Below are 23,051 nucleotides of genomic sequence, written 5' to 3'. Positions count from 1 at the left end.
CAAAAATAAAATTCCACAATGAAGTACTCACTTGCTGATAAGATTGGGTCATTTGCTTCCATACCGTCAGGTTTATTTCAGGCAGAGGCTGGAGTTTAATCACAGTTCAGACACACTTCAGCTGAGTTCACTCTTTTATTCAAGTTGTGTTCAAAACACAGTGATGGTTTGTACCAGTAAGAAATGAGTGTAGGAGCATGTTCCACTTTATTAACTGAGCTGACCATCAGCTCTGATTCCAATATGAAATCCCACATAATATAATGCAAATTCAAAAGAAAATCAGTAAGCGTGGATTTTATCAAATATACAAAAAATAAATAAGAGTCTTAACAGACACTGGAGTGTCTCAGTTCAAGATGGAGTTAGACAATAACTGCTTTGGATAGAGAGAAAAATGTACGCCAAATTCAACAACAGAGTTTTTCAAAACATCTCAGCTGAACTCCTGATGACTTCCTGAGAGAAGTCCAGCTCAAGGCACGAGCAGATCAAGTGGATGAGTGGTCCACACCACACGCTCCAGACCAAACAGGAGCCTTCAGACCGACCCAACAGCTGCACCAAAGGGGCTCTACATGTAATGATGACAGAGCTGATGAGAAGTTGGTACCAATCATACATTCCTCCCAGAGCTGGAAGCCAAAAAACGATTGTTTCTGAAGAAAATGTTCAACTCTGCAGTGTGACAGTTTTCCTGATTACAGCCAGACTGCATGTGTCACTTGTGCTAATTCAACTGAATACACTGATTAAGTGATAATCCCAGTCGGAGAGCGTCTCTTCAACACAGGGCCCAATGATAAGATGACAGTGAGCTTTAACAGAGCATATTCCTGAAGTGTCTGAAGTGAAGTTTCTGAACAGCCTGAATACTGTGGCACTGAAGACACTCATGCAACATGTGCCTGCAGCACGTTTGTGTCAGGAAGACTTCACACTTTGCTCTGCAGAAACAAATTTCAATATTGTTCCAGTTGTTCCTTTAGAACTGGGACTAAAGTAACACGTCCCTTTTCTCAGAAATGAGTGTGTCAAGTTCAGAAGGTGGACCACTGTGTGATCAAGTTAGGTCAGTAGCCCATTTAGCTGTTGAGTTGATCCCTTTCATAGTGTTACTGTTTCTTAGATGCCTGAGAGGCTAAAGTAACAAGAGCCAGCTGGCTGAAGGAGGATGGTGGTTTGAGACAAGCTGATAAAGGTATATCCCATTTCTATCATTAAGATCTGACAGCTAATGTGCTGCTTAGCAGGTCTGAAAACATGCAGGCTGCTGTTCTTAAACATGTGAAAAAATCTCATCTAAGGTTTGAAACTCTTGAAAAGCAGATGAAGTAATGACAGAGAGGTGGTTACCGCTCCAAATAGGAAACGTAAGAGCGGCTGTGATGCTGCAGGATGTGGCCAGTGCCTCGTGTTTGGTCTGGACTAGCCGTGATGTGTTCCTTCTTTGGGAGTTCAGGGATCCACAAAGGACACTGCGATGTACCGGACACCAGCAGTGGTCGGCAGGCCTTCGTGGTAGTGGGTGAGGCGGCCCGGGTGCATGAGGGCCCAGCCTTTGCGAGGAGCATTAATGGAGCAGTTGTAGCGGAGGAACCTGCATCCACCACCCTGCAGTCACAACACAACACGTTATCATCCGACACCTGAAGCACCATGCTGTGGTTTTGCTTGATTTCTCCACGTTTAAATCACCCCATTCCTAAAGTGTGGTTGTGGTTAGTGTCACAGACATGAACTGAGCAAGAAACTCTCTGTTCCACTGCAGGAACTCAACAAAACGTGATGTAAACCATCACTGGCTCTGCTTTAGATTGCTCTGCTCTGTGTGGTTCAGGGAGAAGTTCCTGGAACTAAATTTGGGCACTGCTGAGAAAGTTACACAAGCAGTGCTGTCACTCAGGGTCACACAGATCTGTGAGCAAACTGCTTATACAGATGAAGACCATGACATGGCTGAAAGCCTGGAAAGAGCTAGAAAAATGGACCCTGAGTCATTTTAGTGCATTTTAGTACCCAGTGTAGTTATGGTTGTATGGCATAGATTAGTCAGTCCTGCTGTTGCTTTTTTCAGCGGCGCACACCTGAAATGTCCTGGTTGGTAAAACACGGTGGAGCATCCCCAGGTTACAAGTTGTTGAGCTCCTGCAGTGGTAATCAGTGGTTCCCAACCCTTTCTGTCTGACCTCCCACACCACGAGCAGCCCAGCTCAAAAAGTCCTTCATCACTCCCACCTGTCACGTTCCCAATGGGTTCACTGAACTGATTTTAAATAGCATGTTATTTAACATTGTATAATTATAGAAAAGTGACAGTTGGTACATTTGAGCTTCCCTCTGTTCACTGGGGTTGGTTTAGCTTGCATTAGTACTATTACCACAGATGTGGGCAGTTTCAACCAATTATCCATTACTTTCAGCTACCACATAGTACCTATTGTTTTTCCACATAAGCTGAGCTGCTGTATCTATCCACACACACCTGGTGTACAAGTACTCCTGGCTGGGAATCACTGGTTTGTTCATACGGTTACCTGCAGCTTAATATGCTGAGCAGTGATGTAGAGTAATAGTCCTTTTTCACAGCAGACAGTTTAAAGTGTCACAGCAGGAAAAGCACACATGTAAATGATCGAATGATGGCTGAAGTCCATTCAGCTGCTTCAGTTTCAGGGTCCTGGGATTGTGCATGTCGGCTCACTGTCATGACTCAGTGGGGCACTTGAATAGAACAGAGCCATCTTTAACGTTACTAACACCTGAGCTCTCCTGCTATGAACAGTCCTGATATCTGCTGTGATGAAAGACTATGGTATCATTTCCATCTCTGACCATTTTCCAAAGCAAACCTTTAGTGTTACAATGAATTACTGTCTCCCAGGCTGCTGCTGCTGCTGCTTTCAGCTCACCTCTATGACAATCAGCTTGTAGTGATAGATGGGTGACACATGAAAAGAAAAAGATGGAGAAATGCAGCAATGAAGCTGTTTTGGAGGCTCTTGGTGGCTTCTTACTAACACACTGCATGTTGGAGTTTCCTTTCATTTGTCATTCATCTGTAGGTAATCGATCCCAGCAGCAACATTTTAAACACGAGACACAAAACAAGCATTTTCACAAGATTCTCTCCACGACATTAGACTGATTTTCCTGTAACACCACCTGTCAATGGCATGCTTTCAGTGCTCCACTGTTCAAGTCATGTTAAAGTGTCACTGAAAGCATCACTGAAATGCTGAGATGAGAGAAATTGCTTGATCTTCATTCATCTTACATGTGTGTCAAAAGTTGATTTTAATAATACTTTAATAGTATTTAATAGTACACTTCCTCCTTTTTTTTTTTTTTTTTTTTTTTTACCTCTTTTCTGATTAGTTAATGGGAAATAAGCAAACACCAAACAGAAAGCAGAACCACTGGCGTGGTCATTAAAATAAATATCTATCTATATAAATATATTAAACTTTGCAGGACTTCCGATACACACAACATATAATAACAATATATCATCACAACAGCTTCACAAATAGAAATTGTATTTAGCAGTTGTTCAGGCAAATCCATGTAGTATAAACCTGGAATACTGTGGACTGAGGGCTGATTGTTTAGTCCAGTTTATTGGAGATGCAGGGAAACAACATGGATGCGACAATAAAAATAAGGCTCCTAGCTTCAGCTTCATTTGACATGCAAAGACAGTCTCACAAACACAGAAATGATACAAATGGAAAGTGTGAAACACCAAGGATGTAGATGTCCATGCCACAAACATGACAGCATTCCATTTTCAATGACATGATGTTGATCTGAGCTCCATGCGTGATCAAACCTTTGTGCTACACTGGCCTATTCTGTGTTCATGTAACGACTGCTCTTTTTCCCCACTCTCCCACTGTGTGCATTCAGGATGCGTAACTTGGTAATTAGTGGATATGTTGTGGTAACTTGATTAAGAGGTGTTGTATTGTCTTGCCCTTATGTGCAGAATTGTTATGGAATTAAAACAATTCTCATCATAGGGTCCTTATTTCACTATACGACCACTAAGAGTCACCAAAGCCAGAACATTTCTAATTGACCAGCCTGCTGATTTTTGATTTTTGACATTCTCCCTTCATACGGGGGCTTTATGATGTCACCATTAGTTGATACATGAGCATTCAGGGAATAATGATTGCTTATAGCAGCAGAGTTTGTTTTTCTGTGTTTCTTGACTATTAGTTCTGATCGAAGCTCTAAAAATGTTTGTCCAAACATTCAATATTTTATTTAGAATTCTGTAAATTCCTAAAGATTGCCTTAGAAGTTTCCTGGAAAGAAGTTTCTCCCAGAGCCATTGTTCAGTAGCACGCTTCAATCTACTGCTACACTTAACCGCTAGAGCGACCAACAGTCTTTTATTCAGTGAACACAGGTCAGACAGCAGTTATGTTATCTGATTTTTTTCCACTGTAAAATGAAATTCACTGAATTTCTATAATGTTTTCTTTTTCATTTTGGAGTTTTAATTTGTAAATGTGAACCACTCTCTCGTGAATATGACAGCCACAGAGCTATTTTGAATGGAACAGATGTTTAGTCCATCTCCACTTCATAACAACGTCCAACTGTCACTGACAGCATCACTTCGACTCATGAATATAGCTGCCTGTTTCTACCTGACATTAACTGTCCAAAGTCATTTGAATGGCGCAGTGTAAATCAGATTTAAGGTGGATTTCTCCATCAAATAACCAGCTTAGTTTGTGTCGCCCAGTATGAACAGCTGCCTGGGTGACGGGATTCGATGTTGGGTAAATAACATTTTGTGCTTTCTAACTGCTCTTTTCTGTCGTCACCATGAGCTACCTGTTGGAAATGTCAGATTTCTGCCAACCTCTAAACACACTCACCTGGTAATCAAGGCCCACTTGATTGAGTGCAATGTTTATAGTGAATGTGGAGGCGTCATGGTGCGGTCTCAAAGAGGGCTGCTCATCTGGCTTATACCTAACTACAAAGGCCAAGTCAAACTGAGCCTGCAAACACACAGACAGAAAGGAATCATGCAAGCATTCGCAGAGAAACTGACACACAGAGTGCGTACGCCCCTCACAGCTCCTGCTCAATAAAGAAAAGCATCAGCTTGGTTCCTGGTCCGGCATTCAGTTCAGAGATGGAGCAGAGAAGCAGAGAAAGAAGTGCAGATCACCTGCATCGCCACATCCGGTAGCTTCATTTACCTGCCAGCTCTTAGTTATTTACCTGCCAGCTCTTAGTTAATTACCTGGTAGTCAACGTCTTTGCTGTTGAGAGCTATGTTAATAGTGAATGTGGAGGCGTCATGGTGAGGGACGAGCAGCGGCTGCTCATCAGGTTTGTACCTCACCACAAAGTTCAAGGGAGTGGCACACTGATAAGAGAAGACATGCTGGTCAACAGGGTACACAGGCAGCAGCAGCTGCAGCACAGGAACCGATGAGAGAGGTGCAACTGATGGTTACTGCCATTTTCAGCTGGTCTACACATCAAATTATACTGTGTTCAGTTAGCCCATGAAATGCCATACAGTGTATATAACGTACCAAATGTTTCATGGTGTCTTTAAACTGCTTGTTTTTGCTGACTAATATTTGGCAATTTCTACTTGATACATGTTTCATCCATTACCATCATCCGACAGACATGAGTTGACCTCTCTCATCTCATTTCTGCGCCATGATGTCAACACATTTGGCTTCTCTCTGTAAAAAAGTTAGATTACACAAATTATATAACACAATAGTTCAAAAGTCATAAAGGCGGGTAGCATTTCTATTCTTGAAGCTTAAGTCTGGCAAGAGAGCAGAGTGCAGACTCAAACCATCAATGAATTCATCCTGCTAACAACAGTGTATCAAACACCTGATATACCTTCTTCCCCTGTGCCTCTGTACTGAGCACACACAACAATGAAATCTGTCGTCTCATCTCAGTCTCAGAAAGAAAGCAAATACGAATATGTGGGTTAACAGGCCACTGAAAATAGTCTCTAACAAATACACTCTTGTTTGAGTAAAGTTTGATAAAACTACAGTGACCAGTTGGTTTAGGAAAGTCCTGAATCTTTTTTTTTTAAATATGTATTTATAAGGATTTGATCCTTTAAGAAAAGAAATGTTAAAGCTTTTATGACTTTGTTAACTTCTACTACAACCCTGATCCCAAAAAAGTTGAGACACGTGTAAAACATAAAAAAAAACAGAATCCAATAATTTGGCGACAGGTTTTCCAAAGTGTTCCCGAGCCCATGTATGAATCTCCTTTATCCAATCATGTGTTCACAAAGTGGTGAATCTCTCTCCATCCTCGCTTGTGAATGACTGAGTCTTTCCAGGATGCTCCTTTCATACCCAACCATGATCCTATCACCTGTTACAATCAACCTGTTTACCTGTGCAATGTTCCAAACAGGTGTTTCTGGAGCATTCCACATCTTTCCCAGTCTTTAGCTGCTCCTGTCCCAACTTTGTTTGAAACATGTTGCTGCATCAAATTCAATGAAGCTGAAGAGGTCACGCATTAAATATATCGTCTTTGTGCCATTTTCAGTTGAGTACAATTGTTTTATTTATTTCTTACAAGGCGTCCCAACTTATTGGAATCAGAGTTGTAGTTAGTTTACACCAAGTGTCACTCGTCATTAAAATGTTTTTCCTCAAACAAATACGTCTCTGTCCTTCCTCTGGTCTTTCAAATAAGTTTAGAAATGTTCTCAAGAAAGCTTCTTCCTTTCCCTGAAGGGTTTTAATTTTAACATTTGCAGCGAGTGCTGAGTAGCACAGTAGTTAAGTCAAAACAAAAAAAGGACTAGGAAGCAGCTGGATGCAATTGGTGAATGAACAATATTTGTGTTAATAATAAAAAATCAGAGCAGCAGAGTGGTGAGTACAGCATGACGTCATTGTGGACCTTGTGGTAGTCATGCTGTAGAAATGTATAATAATTTTAGTTGAATTTACCATGTGAGTTATTAATCCTAAAATAAGTAAAATAAGTTTTTAATCCACCCTTTATTTCAACTGCTCTTTGTGCTGTCCATGGCTTATTACTTGAAATGTGGCCTTCAATTGAATATCGCCTTTTAATTTGAGAATTAATGGTAAGGGCATTTTCCCCCTTTCAACACACTTCCTTGGGACGCACAAAACCACCTAGAAGAAGATGTTGGCTGGTTAGCATTAGCAGTGATTGCAACCACGGCTGCACAATCCAGGAATTTTGAACATTCATCAACATATAATCTAAAGAAAGCTTGATCACAATTTGACCTTTTAAGTAGCAAAGTGGGGATGGGCACAGCTTACAGTATTTTGAAGCTTTCTTTTATTGTGAACATTAAAGGATAGGTTCACAATTTAAGATGTGCTTTAAAAACATCAGCTGCCCATATGAATATTAAAACAGGTTTTGCTTGCTGTGATCATTCCTCATGTTCTTAATGACCATGAACAGATCCCTTAAGAAATCTCCTAATGCACCTCCAATGTCAAATGAGGCCTCTGCAGTCAGAGTTAGAAAAATCTTGCCAAAGTTTTCTTTTTTGGTATAAAATTCCCTCTTTAAATTCCTAAAAATAGCAATTACTATCAATAAGAAGTAATTTGTGGATTCTGGGGGAAAACTCTTTGTTAATGTCATTGTAGTTATGCAGAGTAAGGCATTAATAAGTGATTTATAATCAGTAATAAAAAGGCAATATGCCACTAATATGCTAATAAGCTCCTTTCACTAGTGTTAAAGGTGAATATGTGTAGCTCGAATCGAACCTGCGACCTTCTTGCTGTGAGGCACGCGCACTACCTGCTGCGCCACCGTGCAGCCCAAGATAGACAAAATAAACAAACAAAAAACATTTACTTCTGACACCTCTGATACCCACAATGACCCCTCCCACTTTGCTACTCCATTGGACTAACAGGTGCATTCTGGGAAAAGCAGTACAAGCACTACAGCAACGTCCACCCTGCAACAAAGTAGGATAAATGAGGACAACTATACTTTAGGAAGCAAAACCTCTTAATCATGTTCACCCAAGGGCATCGATTTCAGGGGAGGGGTTATTTGGATTTTCACCTGACTCAGACTTACTGGAATGTGTGACGATGATGGTTTTAACTTCCCATGTTCAGAAGTCTTACCTTGGTGTAGTAACCAGGATACATTTTCTCTGTTATCGGTGCTATGTACTCCAGTAAGAACTTGTGCCAGTTCTTTTCAAAGTTGATTTGATTCATGTGGATGTCGATTGTGGGAACATTCTCATAGCCACCTTGGATTCTGGCGTCCTGACACACAACAAAGTGAAGTTTAAAAAAAAAAAAAAAACTCAAGTGGTGAAACATCAACAAAACAAAAAAGATTCTTTTTGGCATTGAAATCAGAGCTGCCACGTCTTGAGGTTGTGATAGCAGGCAAATTCTAGCAGGTGTGTAAGGCAGATACTGCTGCCCAAACACCTAACAGCATCTCATTATACAAACTATGACAAACAATCAGTGATGAGTAAAAGTGATGCCATTGAGTATCAATGTGTTTTTTGCCGTACTTGCTATGATCTACAGGGAGCTCAAATCATGGATTTTATTATTATTACTGATGATTTGAAATCTTTAGGAGCACCACACTAATTCAAATCACAAGAAGTTGAAAAAAACCAACACACCCATATGACAGCATACCTTATTGGCTCCTCCTGACCACTGCCCAAAGTGTTCCATTTCTTCAATGAGATGGTTACAAGCAACATCAGAGAAAACTGGGAACCAGTACACATCAGGACAAGGCTGGGGGACAGAAGACAAGGCACAATTTAACCTCGGAGTGACATAAGAGCAATCACTACAGATAAATAGAGAAAGTAAAAGAAATAAACAAGGAGAGGTCTGTAACACTAAAATAAGAAAAGACTGAAGCTAGAAAAGAGCATTATGAGAGAAAAATGACACGCGATAGTGACAGTGGTGTGACTGATGTAAACAGAGTACACCAGATTTATATGATATGATTAAATAATGGTACTTCATGTTTGTATTAATACACAGATGTAATACAAATGTAATAGATAGAAATATGAGAAAAAACAGTGCCAGGTATGAACACAATATAACATAATATGGTAAATTATGATTTAGTATGGGATATGAGGTACAGTGTAAGGTGAAAGGCAGTAATACCACATAACATGTAATCGATAACAAGTATAAGCAGATATTGACAGCTGTGTTCTATTGAGAATCATGTTCGCTCTGTTTCAAAGGGAACAACTCATGCAATCAGTGTGTAGGTCAGCTTGTGTTGCAACTCACAGTTTCAATCAGCTTGTCTTTCATGATCAGAGTGTAGTTCTCATGGATGTAGCGCTCCTGCCAGTCCTGAGAGAAACACACACCAATCAGACAACTCACAGCAAACCCAGAGCATGTTTACAATCTCTCCTCATTACACTGCTCGTCTAGGTATTACGCTACATGTAGGATGTTCATATTTTCAAATTAGACAGTCAGACAGACAGACAGACAGACAGACAGATAGACAGACAGACAGACAGACAGACAGACAGACAGACAGACAGACAGACAGATAGATAGATAGATAGATAGATAGATAGATAGATAGATAGATAGATAGACAGATAGACAGACAGACAGACAGACAGACAGACAGACAGACAGACAGATAGATAGATAGATAGATAGATAGATAGATAGATAGATAGATAGATAGATAGATAGATAGACAGACAGACAGACAGACAGACAGACAGACAGACAGATAGATAGATAGATAGATAGATAGACAGACAGACAGACAGACAGACAGACAGACAGACAGACAGACAGACAGACAGACAGACAGACAGACAGATAGATAGATAGATAGATAGATAGAATACTATTGCAACTGCATAAAATACTAATGCACCTGGGAAATACTGGGTCTATGTATATGCACAATATATACACTTTATAAGTACACAGTATACGGTTGCCAACATGGATAATAAATAGTGTTATTGCACAGCTGAGAGAAGTATCCAACTTGATCCAACAAGAAATATCCAACTAGAAATTTAGAGATTGCACCGGGTGAAATGGATAAATGTGAGCAGATATTAGCAATAGAGCACATATTAGCCTTGATAACAGTAGTGCAAAAACAGAAACAGGTTTATGATGTAGAGATTAAGAAAAAAGGACAGTGTCCACACAGTGCTACATCACATGATCCTGGAGTTAAACAGTCTCACAGTACCACTATTACCACTATTACTGCAACCACAATGATGATAATTGCTGCTTTGCTACTAGTTATTGCATGTTATTGTTCCACCTAATGCTGATGATCCTGCCTCTACAACTGCAACTATTATTGCAGATGTTGTTGAAATGATATTCCACAGTCCTCCTCCCACCAAACCCACAAGCTTGAACAGCAGCAGCAGGAGTCAGTTGCGCCTCCAGCGCTTCACAGCCCCAGGGGCCCCAGGGGCCCCAGGGGCCCCAGGGGCCCCAGGCTTCAGAGGCAGCTGAGATGCTGTCAAACAGTGGCATGAGAGGACAGTCCAGTCATCCTTTGCAACTGCCTTAGGGGCAAGAAACAGCTAATAACCTATGTCTCTGACACATCATTGAACCGCTGCACCGACCTCTACTAACACTGAAAGGAAATTGGACATGCTCAGGTTTGTGCAAGGGAAAGTCACATGACTAGTGCACACACACACACACACACACAAAGTTATTCCCCACTGTTTGTCAGCATGCGCATTTGCCACTCGTCAATATGAGCACTTTGACATCAAACATAATGAACCTGAAGCTCCGTGAGGATGCGGGACGTGTTCGCACACGTGTTTTGTACAATATGCTGCTGCAGGCAAAGGAGGACTTGGAAATTCATGAGAGGCTGCCACAGCTCTCGACACGGCCTCTGTGTGTGCGCTGCCGAGCATAGCAGTGAGGAAGGGAGGAACCAAGACACAGGAACCAAGACACATGAACCGGATGACCCCTGTTTGTGCAGAGTCACTGTGACATCCTGGTTACATGTGTTGTTAATGACACACAGTGGTCAAAATGTGTTATTTCAACCCAGGTGATAATGATGTAATGTTGCCAACTGCAGCTTTAAGTAGAACTAAGAATGAGAGCTATGCATAAACATTCCTAAGAGCGAGGGCTTGGTGTCAGCTTCTAAATGATTTCAGAGGGCTCCACATGTCTGTCTTATTAATATGATTTTACTTCTCATCAAATTCTGCATTCACTGCATTACACACCAAAAACCACAATTCTTGTGCACAATTTCTTCCTCATAAAAAAAAGGTGTCTTTTCCATTTGACCCTTTTTTCGATTTGTTTTCTCAATGCTTCATCCCCATTATTTACATTTCAAACAACTCGTTGTAATTATGCTGTTTTGCAGACTATTTCTCATTATGGTAAGAGGGTCATGCAATAGTGACTGTTTATGTTATCATAGTATTTAAGAGTCAGAAGAAGAGACAGAGCTCCTCATTGAAAGGCATCAGTACCTTGTGAAGTACCTCAAGGCACATTGGAGTGCTGCACACATAACTGGCCGGCAAACCATCGTGACTACACTGACCACACGGGCTGGTGCATTCCAGTTAAATCTCCCTCTCCTCTCATGTCCACTTTCCCTCTGCTCTAAAACTGGCCTCTGTGTAACATATGCTGTTACACACATCAAAACACACTGCCCCTGTCACCAGCACTACAAAAGCTAGTAATAATAGCAGTGCACAGTTGATATTTCCATGCATTTAGTCAGTCTCACCACCGGGTTTTCAAAGATCTGCCACAGATCATTGTGAAGATGGCTGGTCTGATAGTTTTCTGTTGACAGGATGCGGCCGAAAGTGTGCATGTTGGTTACAAACATGAAGATCCCCTGAGAGACAGATTCACAACAGGTCAAAGATTAGAATGGACACTTTCACACTGCTTACAGCAAATACGTTAATTATGCAAAAAAACAGCATGAAGAAATGAATGAGTCAAATCTAACAGAAAATATCCTTTATGTGCTTCAGTCAGTCCACTGAGTCAACATGGAATCCCTCTTTTTCTCGTACTGACCTTGGAGCGAATGTTGTGGCAGTAAGCCATGTCAGGATCTAAGATGTGGGAGTTAAAGAGCTCGTAGTCTGTGAGCTCGGATTGAAGGACGCTGGCCTTCACCAGGTACACACTGGACACGTATGGGACATTCCACACACCCCTAAAAACAGGACAGTGAGACAATTTCCATATCAAAACTGGGGGTTAAAATAGTGTTAATTGTCAAAACAGTGAGAGAGAACCAGGCCGACAGTAGATTAGAGGTGAAAATTCAACGATTCCTCCACCTTTCCATGCTGTTTGATACATTCAGTATAATTAGTACTGACACATTTCTACGGCACTATTTCAATCAGTACAACAGTCTCGTCATAATCAAAACTCTGCTGCTTCTCTTTTAACACCAATATTGGTTTTATTCACTGGTTGTTTCCATTTTCTTCAAGACTTCTATTCTCAATCTAGTGAATGCACTCCAATGCAGCAAGGAATGTACAGATGTGTGTATCGGGAAAACTAAACAGCCATTAAACACACTCATGACTCAGCACAGGAGGGACAATCCCTCAGCAGTTCACCTCCACCAGAAAGAAGCAGCACTCATTCGAGGACAACAACGTCCATATTTGGGATAGAGAGGACAGGCGGTGTGAAAGAGGACAGGCGGTGTGAAAGAGGACTGTCTACGGCAGCACGTGCCCTCCACACAGACTGCTGTCCTTTCATCCCTTCCAAGCAGATTTTACAGCTTTTCACATCTGGCCTTGTGTGACAACCGTAATGACCGTCATTTACACTTGGTTTGAGGTGACTCCTGTTACACAGTCAGGAGCACTAACGACCCAAGTGGGGTCAATGACCTTGATAACGACCCCACAGAAGTTACACATCTGGAACTCCCCCACAGCCAGTTAGAGCATCTCAAGCTTCTACACCAACACACTTCCCCCCGACACTGTATGATCCTTGTAATCAGATGCAGTGTTCATATTTGGTGCGAATCTTCATCTTTGTGTGTCAATAAAAATCTAATGTTTTGTTACTCTATAGGCTTTAGAGAACAAAATTTAAGCAACTTACACTCGGCGTCCTTGAACTATGTCCACATAGTCCTCAGACCTGGCGTAGTAGCCATCTGCACTGAGGGCTCCCCAGAAGTTGCTCCACAGTCGACCAGTTCGAGTTATCATTGGTGCCACAACAGGACTAAAGCACAGTTAAAGGAGCGTTATCACATCTAATCAAATGAACAAATACACAATTACAGATTATTATTAGCACTCATATTCAGTATTGATAAACATACTTACAGGTTTTGTTCAATGAGAATTTTGAGTGTGTTCTCATTCTTTAAGACCACTTCAATGTCCAAGCTGAAGAAATAGTCACAGTCCTTGTCCTTCCGGCACATATCGCTGAGACGAAGGAAAGACACACACAGATCAACACATATGCTCTACATAAACGATATGAGTGTCAGCAGTTCTGGCAGTGCTGCTTGTTAGTGAGTGAACAGCAGACAATGTGGCACCACTCATCTGAAAAAGGGACTGGACAGACTACTTATTTTTTATATGGAATATTAGCAGTCAAGGCTACACTGACTGAAACACTGACATAACAGATGTGTGGAAAAGAAAACATATTTAAAAAATGATCAATATTATGTTAAAGGAGCTTTCTCTGATTCTTGAACACTATCAAATTTTTTGTCATATGATCTGAAGTTAACAAGTTAAGCATGCATTCTAGGGACACCACATATGTACACCTGGACATCTGGCAGTCGCACAACTCAGTTTCTTTTTCTTTACTATGTCATCCAGTCGACCACAGGTTGTATTGAACTCACATGGCCAGGTTGCGCGCTGCAGCTCCATCCATAGCCTCCTCAGGCCCGATGAACTTCACATGTTGATAAAGGCTTCCGTGATTCTGCAGGAAAGAGTTGACCTGAGGCTCATGATGAACTTCCTGCAGAGAAAGGGGGAATAAACAGATAGTCTGAGTTACTACAGACACACGGAGGAGCACTAAACATGCATGTATGATGCTTGGCAGCAGAAAAAGCCAAGCTCTTATTGAGATGGATTTATGATCCTAACACATGTTATTATGGTGCGTGTTTGTACAAGCAGTAGCTTTTTCTATAGAAGACAATCGACTTTGTTTGCATTTTAAGGTTGCGATAGCAAAGGCTTTTATTTTGATGACAAGCTCTTGAGGGTTTTTTAATGTGGCACAAAACAGGCATTAAAACTCCAAAAAGAAAAAAGGAAGGTAATATTCATGGATCCTAAAGCTTTTACTCTATTTGGGACGAGGCTGTTCTGAGTGCTGCTATAGTACAGTTCCCATCATGCTTTGTGTGGTTCAAACATTCAGTATAATGTTACAATGGAAGCAGTCAGTTTTTTTGTATTTTGGAGAATATGCACCATGAAATGTCGCACTGTGTTTGTGTTTTTGTGTTTGCTGTATGTGTTCAGCTTTGACTGAGTTCTGACTTTTATTATATTCATCCCTTAATGTTAATGTTATGAATAAAACTACAATAGCCAAACATTAGTCTTTGGGACAGCTCATTTGCAGCCTTGTAAAGTATGGTCTGGTGTCTTGTTAATTTTATTTTCTCATCACATTTTGATTTCAGGTGAAGCAGCAGTTTGAAGAGAAACACAAGCCATCAGGGTTTCCTGTTACCTGGTTGTAAATGAGCAGTTTGAGCCTGTTCTTGGGATACTGGAGCTTCAGCAGGCGCTCAAAGAACACTGTGACAAAGGGGGTGAGCTGCTGAATGAAGATGCCCATCACCACCAGTGGGTATTCACTCTCCTGTGGGACAAACACAAGCATCATATTCCAGATCAAGGATAAAGAGCTTATTACTTCTACCTGACACCAAAAACACCCACTGAACAGTTCAAATCACTCTCCAACACCAAACCCCTGCAAACACACCTTAAGGGCTGTGAGTGGGTGGAGATCGTCGTGACACACTGTGCATCCAGTCTCAAACGTCCATGCATTGGGGATGTAGTTGCCCAGGTAGTTGATCTGGAGCTGCAAAACAAATTCATTTTTTTGCAGGTTATCACATCTCAATCTAATACCCAGTGCAGCAGGAAAACACAATTTGACTTCAGCTGTAGGATATCTGAATTTTCACTGGACAACAGTAATAAAGTTGGGTTTGCCTGCTGTTGAAAGAATTGCTTCTATTGTTGAGAGGCCAGAAACACACTGACAGTCTGTTTGCAATACTGAAGCTTTCATGAAGTCAGAATCGATGTTTAAGTGTACGTGTTGTTTATGGTATTTTAGAGTTTGTTTTAAAAAATATTGATGACTCATTCTACACTCCAGGGCTAATACTAATTTCATTCTACTAATTTAGTCCATTGAAACAATTTTGGAATTTTTATGGATGTATAAAGAGTGTTTCTGGGGGCTGGACCTCACAGATTACCATACAAAAACACAACTTTCTAATTTCATTCACTGATTTGTGTGAAAATGGATCATATTTGATGAAGAAAATATTTTCTGCTACTTAAATGTAGCTGCTGTTTGCTAGTTAACTCTGTTAACCATACAGCTAGCGGTGTTATTATGTGACTCAGGCCCTGGGTGCCAGGAGCCAAACCCGCATAAACCACATCACTACTGTATCCCCTGTCATCAAACTGGCTTCCCTCAGTCTCTGAGACTGTTGGTGGTCCGCCATGTTCACTGGAAGCTCCCAGTCAGGGCAGAGTCAGCTAAAAGGACCACTAACGTTGCCTGCATGGCAGGTGGGCGTTCAGCACTGCATGTTCAACACATATTAGCTACTGTAAACGGCAACAATGTCAGCGAAAAATCCCTCTGTAGCTGCCTGTTTTGACAGGAAATACGTAAATGTGCAAAGCCAAAAGCACCCCGCTAGCCTTTCATAGCAGCTTTGAAGGCTGTTAATTTATCAATCTTTCCTCTCTGGAATTTGCTGCCTGATTCAGCTGCTCGTGGATGGATGGATGTGTTGATGTGCTGGATGATGTGTTAGCTTCATCAGCCTGCTGTGTTTAGCTTGTGATTGGTCAGTATGGTTTGATGGTTCAGTACCTTGGTTGGTCCGTTCCCATGGATGATGACAGGCAGGGTGTCGTACAGCAAATTCCTGGCTCGCACCCGTCCATTCTCAAACTTCAGCACCACCTCGTCTGGAAATATATACGCGCATGCGCACAGGCACACACACACAGGCACACACACACACACACACACACACACACACACACACACACACACACACACACGATTTAAATATGTAAATACTTGTTTCAATTTGATTTTTTGACAGCCCTATTAATACTACCAATATGAATGTTTAACACATAGTCCTACTTTTCACCTCATGCTCTTAAATCACGATCTTTCTGCATATAAAATGTGTGACTGTTGCCGACTCTTCTTTTACTGTAGAAAAAAAAGATGAGGTGAACAGCAGTTGAGAGTGAGGATTTGTGGGAGGGAGTCCATTCCTGCTCCTGGACTCTTGATGTCTCTGTGAACGTTGACACTTCCACCTCACGGAGAACTCACAAATTCCTTCCTCAGCCAGACTGCTGAGAGTCCAGCTCATGTCTAAACGTGCAGCCCCACCTATGAGCAAACTGCAAATCCTTCAGCTCTGAAACCTTTGAGGTTTGACTTGACTACAAGTCCACTGCAATGATGCATCAGCAGTACATTAACCAGATTGACGATCGGACTGAGAGAGACACACAGTGAGTAGTCAGAGAAGAAGTTTTATGAAAGAGCTGTATTGTAGTTTGGTCATTTTCCATGACAACACGAAGGACACAACATTACATAAGCAGCTTCAACACATACACCACCCTATTACTGCTGAGGAAAAACTCCTAAGCACAGGACTGTGTACCCACTAGTTCATTAGGTAAACAATCATCCATGAAGTGGTCTGTATCAATACAGAGTGCGTGCACTACCAGAGCTCATGGGATAGAGAGGATGCTGGTTAGTGTCACATGAGGTGGATGGCATGAAGTAGCACAGCGGCCTCCTAGATGACACGAGACGTACCATTTCTTAAAGGTGTTATTGGCAGGGTGCACATAACATTTCTGCCCCAGCAGCAGAGTGTGTGCGTGTGCTGAAGGAATGTCTTTGCTTCATAAAGTTCACCAGCTGGACTGAGAAACTGAATTCCAGACACTCACCGAGGGCTCCGTGAAGGTTCTGGAACAATCTGCATTTTCCATCCAGTGTGATATTTATGGCTTTCTGAAACATGGAAATCCAGTGTTGTCATTGTATATGCTGCAATCATATCTAATAGCATAAATCATTCATAAATACAATCCAATATTGAAATAGTGAGTCTCAAATCATAGCCAAAGGCATGGCCTGCACAAACAAATCAAGGCTGGCTCAATAATTAAGGCTGGCTGGAAAAAATGAGGGGGTTGAAACTACCTGCTTAAAGTGTTCATTTCCACAGCTCTAATTCCAGCAGTACAACAGAGTCATGCCATACTCAGCACTCTGCTGCTCTGACTTTCTCTCTAATACTGTTTTCTTTCACAAGTTATTTCCAGTCACGTGTACGCTGCTGTTTGTTTCTTACCGTTACACTACCATCAATAAAACTCAGCACTTCCTGCAGACATTAAACCCCACTGGCAACAAACGCTACTGGAAGCTTTGTAATGTGAAACATCTGTGTAGAAAGTGCTGAGTCTCACTCACAGTAGGTAGTATACTGTTAACATTAGTTCTGTTAGAGTCAGTGCTTTGAAAAGGTACATTATACTGAATTTATCAAGACAATAGGTAAACATGGAGAAGTGCTGAGTTTGCATAAAGAACAAATGAAAACAGGAAATCAGAAAATGGGGAGGCTTCTTACTAAAACATGGTGCAATATATTTATAGAAACAGGAAACAGAAAAGAAATGATGGCCTCTGTGGAATTGAGGCCACTACTTAAAACTTTCATGGTACATGAGAAAATATCCCAGAGGAATAATGCAACAATGGTAAAAGTATTTGCTATTATTACTGTTATTATTTGTTTTAACATTATTTTAAGTTTTCAGAGAAATGAAATAAATCAAAATATAGATCATTAAGTGAATGCTGCAGTGTGACAAATCTTACTCTTTGTGCTGGATCGGTGTAAATCTTGGTGAAGAACAGCTGGTCACTGTCATTGTCTTCTCCTGTCCAGTCAGCAACCATCTCTTTGATGTTTGGAAGGTAGCCAATGAAACCTGAGGTTAGAAACAAACCCAGAGCAAGCAAACTGGAAGTAAGAAAAGAGCAGTAAGAAAACACCTGTTCGTTCATGCATATGAACTCTATCATAATGTGTCTATATTCAAACCCATTATGGAAAAATGAAGTCCTGTCTCAAACTGCCAGGGCTAATGACTACTGCCAGGTTTTACTGGCCTCAGCCCAGCGCTGACTGCTGACTAAAGAGCTGCTGCTTCTCTGCTATAAAAAGAAACAGCCATACTCTTTTCTTCAGACATCTAGTATGTTATTAAAACAATACAAAGAACTACAGCCACACTAGCGGCCTGTGAACACATCCCTAAGGGATGTGCGTGGCAGCATAGAGCTTTTGTGTTAGAATGACATGAGCAGAAAGGTCATCATGCTAGACCTTGGTCGTATTGCAAGATGTCAAACATAAGGCAGAAATCTGCTTAAAATGTAGGCATGAACAAGCTAAATGTGTATGGAACTTCTGTCCTTCAGGTTAAATTTTAACATCATGAGTGTTTTCATCAATGTAAAGAAATGTCGAACTAGGAATTTTAACTGGGAGGCCGACATGACATTTTTCCCACTTGGCTGCTCATAACTATGGACTTAAGAACTAGCTGCAGCTTTACGTTAAAGGTGCTCTGTGGTGTTTTCCTGTAAACAAACAGGCAGAGCAATGAGGCCTGCCTCAGCTGTGTGACTGACAGGACTGTTGCACCTACCCCCTGAGCCGAGGAACCTGTTGCCCTCCCTGACATGGGGGTGTTTGTCCTCCAGGTGTCTGTCGGGCCAGATCAGGCTCTCGGAGGAGAACACCACCTTGTGTTTGGCCTGTTGGAACTTCTTCAACAGCTCTTTAGGACCCGAGGTGATAACCACATCGTAGCTGTGTCAAAAGGAGTGAAAATAGAAAACTTTATTGCACTGTGTGGCTCAGCAGTGTGTGAAGCCAGTGGCACAGTTAAAACAAATGAAGGGGTTGCTTTTATGAGATGCCTGCATTCTTTATTTGGACAGTTAAGTTGCCAGTGGCTGTGCAACTGGCATGAAAGGAACTGCTTGAATGTAAAAAAAACCCATGCACTCTCTCTCAGCATGTGTTCAAGTTTGTTTCAGTGTATTTAAAACCATCAGTGGATTTACACGTTCTAGCCTTTTTACTGCAGGTCCATTACACTGCTATTAAAGATACAGTGCAACGATTGGGGAAGTATGAGCATAAACACACAACTGTGACAGTGATAACAGTAAAAACTGACAAGATCATGCAAAATGAAATGAATGAAAACCAAAGGCTGCCTGGATGAGAGCAAAAGAGATCTGATATGATCTGAACAGTCTTTACCAAAAATTCCCTTTGGCACCAGGGTTTTACTCTGGCTGTCACTTCTAACAGGTGCAGCCAAAACTGAAACTCTGCCCGCAGTCAAACAGTCTACCTGTCAATAAAAAGGATGATTTGGTCCTGATTCTTCATCTTCTCCAGAGCTGCTTTCAGGAGTCGAACTTTCTGGCCTCCTCCTGGAGCGGACATGTAGTCGCCACCTCTCCATTTCTCACCCCGACCAAGAACCTTGAAATATGCATACACCCATTACTGCAAATGAATTCAATGACATTCATCCTAAAATACTCTTTTCTGCCACAAAAAGTCTTACTTTATTTTTGACATAATCTGTGTCTTAGTTATGCGACTCAAATGCAGTGAAAAAGTCTTTACTGTAAAATACTTTCATGGCTAGACGGAAGGAAAGGAACTTTCCTGCCGCAGGGGTTCCTACCTTGACAGTGTAGTTAAAGTGTTTGGCTGATCTCAAGAAACGCCTGAAGCCGTCAGTCTCTTTGGTTGCAACTGTCACAACGAGAAGTTTCTCTGGAAAACACAACATTACAGAGGAATTCAGAAAGATAACACAGTACACTTCATTTTTTCTATCACCTTAAGCATGAAGCAGCCCAGTGGTGCTGCTTTAACTGACTGAGATTCTTTAACATGTCTTGATTGTGCATGATAGGAGTCTGGTCATACGGCAGCTAAGCAGAAATAAAACTAAAAAGCTTGAACTCACCAAATAACGAGCCTTGGCAAAGTCCCTCTATAATCATTAATCTGTCCCCAATCATTAAAGAAGACTTTAACACAGGCATCCATGAGAAGACAGGGCACAAGAGTAAATATTAATGCAGTTCACCTTTGTGGACATTGTGATGTGCATTACTACATTATTGTAGGTGCAAATTCCCCAAGACCAAAAGCAAGTGACAGACTGTAGCCTGGCTCGTGACACATACATTAGAATAATTTGTTGATGAGCCCATTTCATTTATCATACTGGGGCATCAGCTGTGGATTCTCCAGTTTGGATCCAGCTTTCATCTCACTCTCATTTCCTGTCATCTCTACGCTGACGCTACTGAACAAAGACATTAAATGGCCTTTGTTAGTGAAGGGCCCCTTTGCTTTGAGCCTCAAAGGCTGCTCGGGCCCAAATACGGCAATTAAAAATGTTTAGTTCTCTAGTTTTTGTCTTTATCTTAAGTATTTATTGAAGGAATGACATCACATTTTTTATTGCTTTCATTTTTGCACTTACATATGAAGATTTTGTTTAGGGCCCCAAAAATACCTGCCGACATATTTGGTTAATATGATAACAACTCATTTGTCACATGTCATCAACTGTAATCTTAGACGAAAGACTGGTTTTGATATGGTTCTAGATATATTTATGGTGACTTTCTGTCTAATTTTTCCCATCCAACATAAAACTACAAGATTAGATCAGAAGTTATGGGCGGCAGAATGCTTAGTTGAGGGTATCAACAAAATGTGTAGATAACAAGGTGTTCATGTAGACTGCAGACATTACATCAGCCTGAGATCTGAGTCCAGCCTTCAGTGTGAGTTTGTCCCATGAACCTTCCAGAAAGTAGACTGATGATCTGTTCCTGTTGACACTGATCACATTTTTTCATTGTTGCTTGGAAGAAGGAAGTTCAATTCAAAGCTGGAAATACACTTGAATCTCTTGGCACACGGACAAATATATCAGTTGACCCATTCATTTAGCCCTGAGGTCTTATCTCCATAAAATAAATCTGACAGTAGCACCAGTTTTCAATAGATCTGGTTTCAATGTTTTCTCGTATCAAGTGTCATATCAAATTGACAGATAAAAACTTTTTCTTATGAAAATGCTTCACTACATATCTGCAATTTCTGAGGCTGTGTAACGTTACTGTCACCACTGATGCTTATTGCAGTGCTCACAATATATACCCAAACTCGTTGAGACAGAAAGTCTCAGAAATCTCAATTTTTGTTCTTTAGATCCCCTTCATTATTTTTCCACATGTTGCTGTAGCACAGCTATGGGCTACAGATCAGGTTCCTGCAGCTCTGACAGCCCACCGCCTGCGCTGCGAGCAGCCCCGTCCACGTCAGCGACATGGAGGTCCTCCTCAGCACCCAATGTAAACTGCGTGCAGCTGTCCTCATGTAAAAAGCGGGCATACTGTTAAATTCCATTGCTTTTTACGCTGTCTTTTCAAAGGGAAAAGGCTACAGATAAGTTCACTTACATGTTAATGTAGCTGAGATTTTTTTCCGAACTGTTCGTCAACGGTTCTATTCGGCATGCCTCGCGCGCCACGAGTAGCGCGTGCATCAACACTTTTAATAAGCGGCTAGCAGCTGGTCAAGCTAACACATCAAACACAGCAAAATGACACTTTTCCTGTGCCTTAGCTTATTTACTACAAGCTGCTAGAATGTTCCACCAGTCACGACGGGTTTCCTTCCACCGGGGATTACATGAGCTGGGGAGTGTTCCTCATCCAATACCAAGCTTGAGTGCCCTAAACTGCAAACTGGCATACGTTATCTTTATGAAACGCCATTCTTAGCCCCAAAGTGTGTAGATAAAACGGTGTGTAGGTAGAGCGCTGGCATAGCGTCAGTGTCAGCAACATTCCTGACTTACCTTGAGGGAGTCGCTGCTCTTCACCGTTTGTCAGAGGGGAAAGTAGACAGGCAAAAATCCCTGGGAACAAAAGCGAGGACCAAAGTCTCATTTTGGCGAAGTTAAAGTAAAAATCCTCTAAAAAGTCCCGATGAAAGCCGAACAGTGCACTTTTCCGTCCGAGGGAGCAAACTTCTCAGGACAGCGTTGACTGTGGCAGCACCGCCTGCTGCCCCCCTCCCCTCTGTCTGCGCCTGTGTCTGCCCCCCTCAGTCTCTCTGCATTCAACAAACTCCGGTTTACACAGCTGCAACAGAACAATAAGAGCAGTGTCACCGTAGTTTGACGTTTTCTGTGTGATGGCTTTAATCATTCAGATTGCATGCTCAGATTTGTCTCGTGTGTTTAAACTTGATGCATCTGGAACGCCCACTTCTTCCAAACGGGGAAAAAAGCAGTTTGAACGTGGTGATCCAGCTGTTCTGTGGACATGAGCACCCGCACGTAGCCTGCAGTCCCCACTCTAGCGTGTCTTTGTTTCAATAAAATCGATCTGAAATGTAAAACAAACAAACAAACAAACAAACAAACAAACAAACAAACAAACAAACAAACAAACAAACAAAAACATACAAACTAGACCTTTATCACTGATTGTCGTGTTACAACACAAAGCCTCTGGGAGGCTACTTGTATACCTAGGTAT

The 23,051-nt window shown here is 41.5% G+C and overlaps 1 protein-coding gene and 1 pseudogene across 2 annotated transcripts; both read right to left on the bottom strand.

Moving 5' to 3' along the window:
* LOC139335587 (tubulin alpha-1C chain-like) overlaps window positions 1-23,051 on the bottom strand; it is a 328,997-nt pseudogene that overhangs the window by 29,219 nt on the left and 276,727 nt on the right.
* On the bottom strand, window positions 123-22,576 carry plod1a (procollagen-lysine, 2-oxoglutarate 5-dioxygenase 1a). 2 transcript variants are annotated; one of them, XM_070969403.1, is made up of 19 exons: window positions 22,367-22,576; window positions 20,165-20,256; window positions 19,823-19,956; window positions 19,106-19,269; window positions 18,270-18,382; window positions 17,330-17,393; window positions 16,212-16,309; window positions 15,069-15,170; window positions 14,811-14,942; window positions 13,960-14,081; window positions 13,418-13,522; window positions 13,188-13,313; window positions 12,126-12,267; window positions 11,824-11,937; window positions 9,330-9,395; window positions 8,703-8,807; window positions 8,163-8,309; window positions 4,896-5,021; window positions 123-1,614 (listed from the first exon to the last, which is right to left on the bottom strand). In XM_070969403.1, exons 1-19 carry the CDS (start codon window positions 22,455-22,457, stop codon window positions 1,459-1,461), a joined length of 2,199 nt encoding a protein of 732 aa, XP_070825504.1. In that variant the 5' UTR covers window positions 22,458-22,576; the 3' UTR covers window positions 123-1,458. The 2 variants fall into 2 exon arrangements, with proteins under 2 accessions (XP_070825504.1, XP_070825505.1); XM_070969404.1 differs by lacking the exon at window positions 4,896-5,021 and adding an exon at window positions 5,270-5,395 and having other exon boundaries at window positions 1,334-1,614; window positions 22,367-22,557.

The sequence above is a fragment of the Chaetodon trifascialis genome, chromosome 8 (assembly GCF_039877785.1).
Source record: "Chaetodon trifascialis isolate fChaTrf1 chromosome 8, fChaTrf1.hap1, whole genome shotgun sequence".
NCBI classification, from domain to species: Eukaryota; Metazoa; Chordata; class Actinopteri; order Chaetodontiformes; family Chaetodontidae; genus Chaetodon; species Chaetodon trifascialis.
The sequence above is the reverse complement of the archived record's forward strand: the minus strand, read 5'-3'. Positions and strand labels throughout refer to the sequence as shown.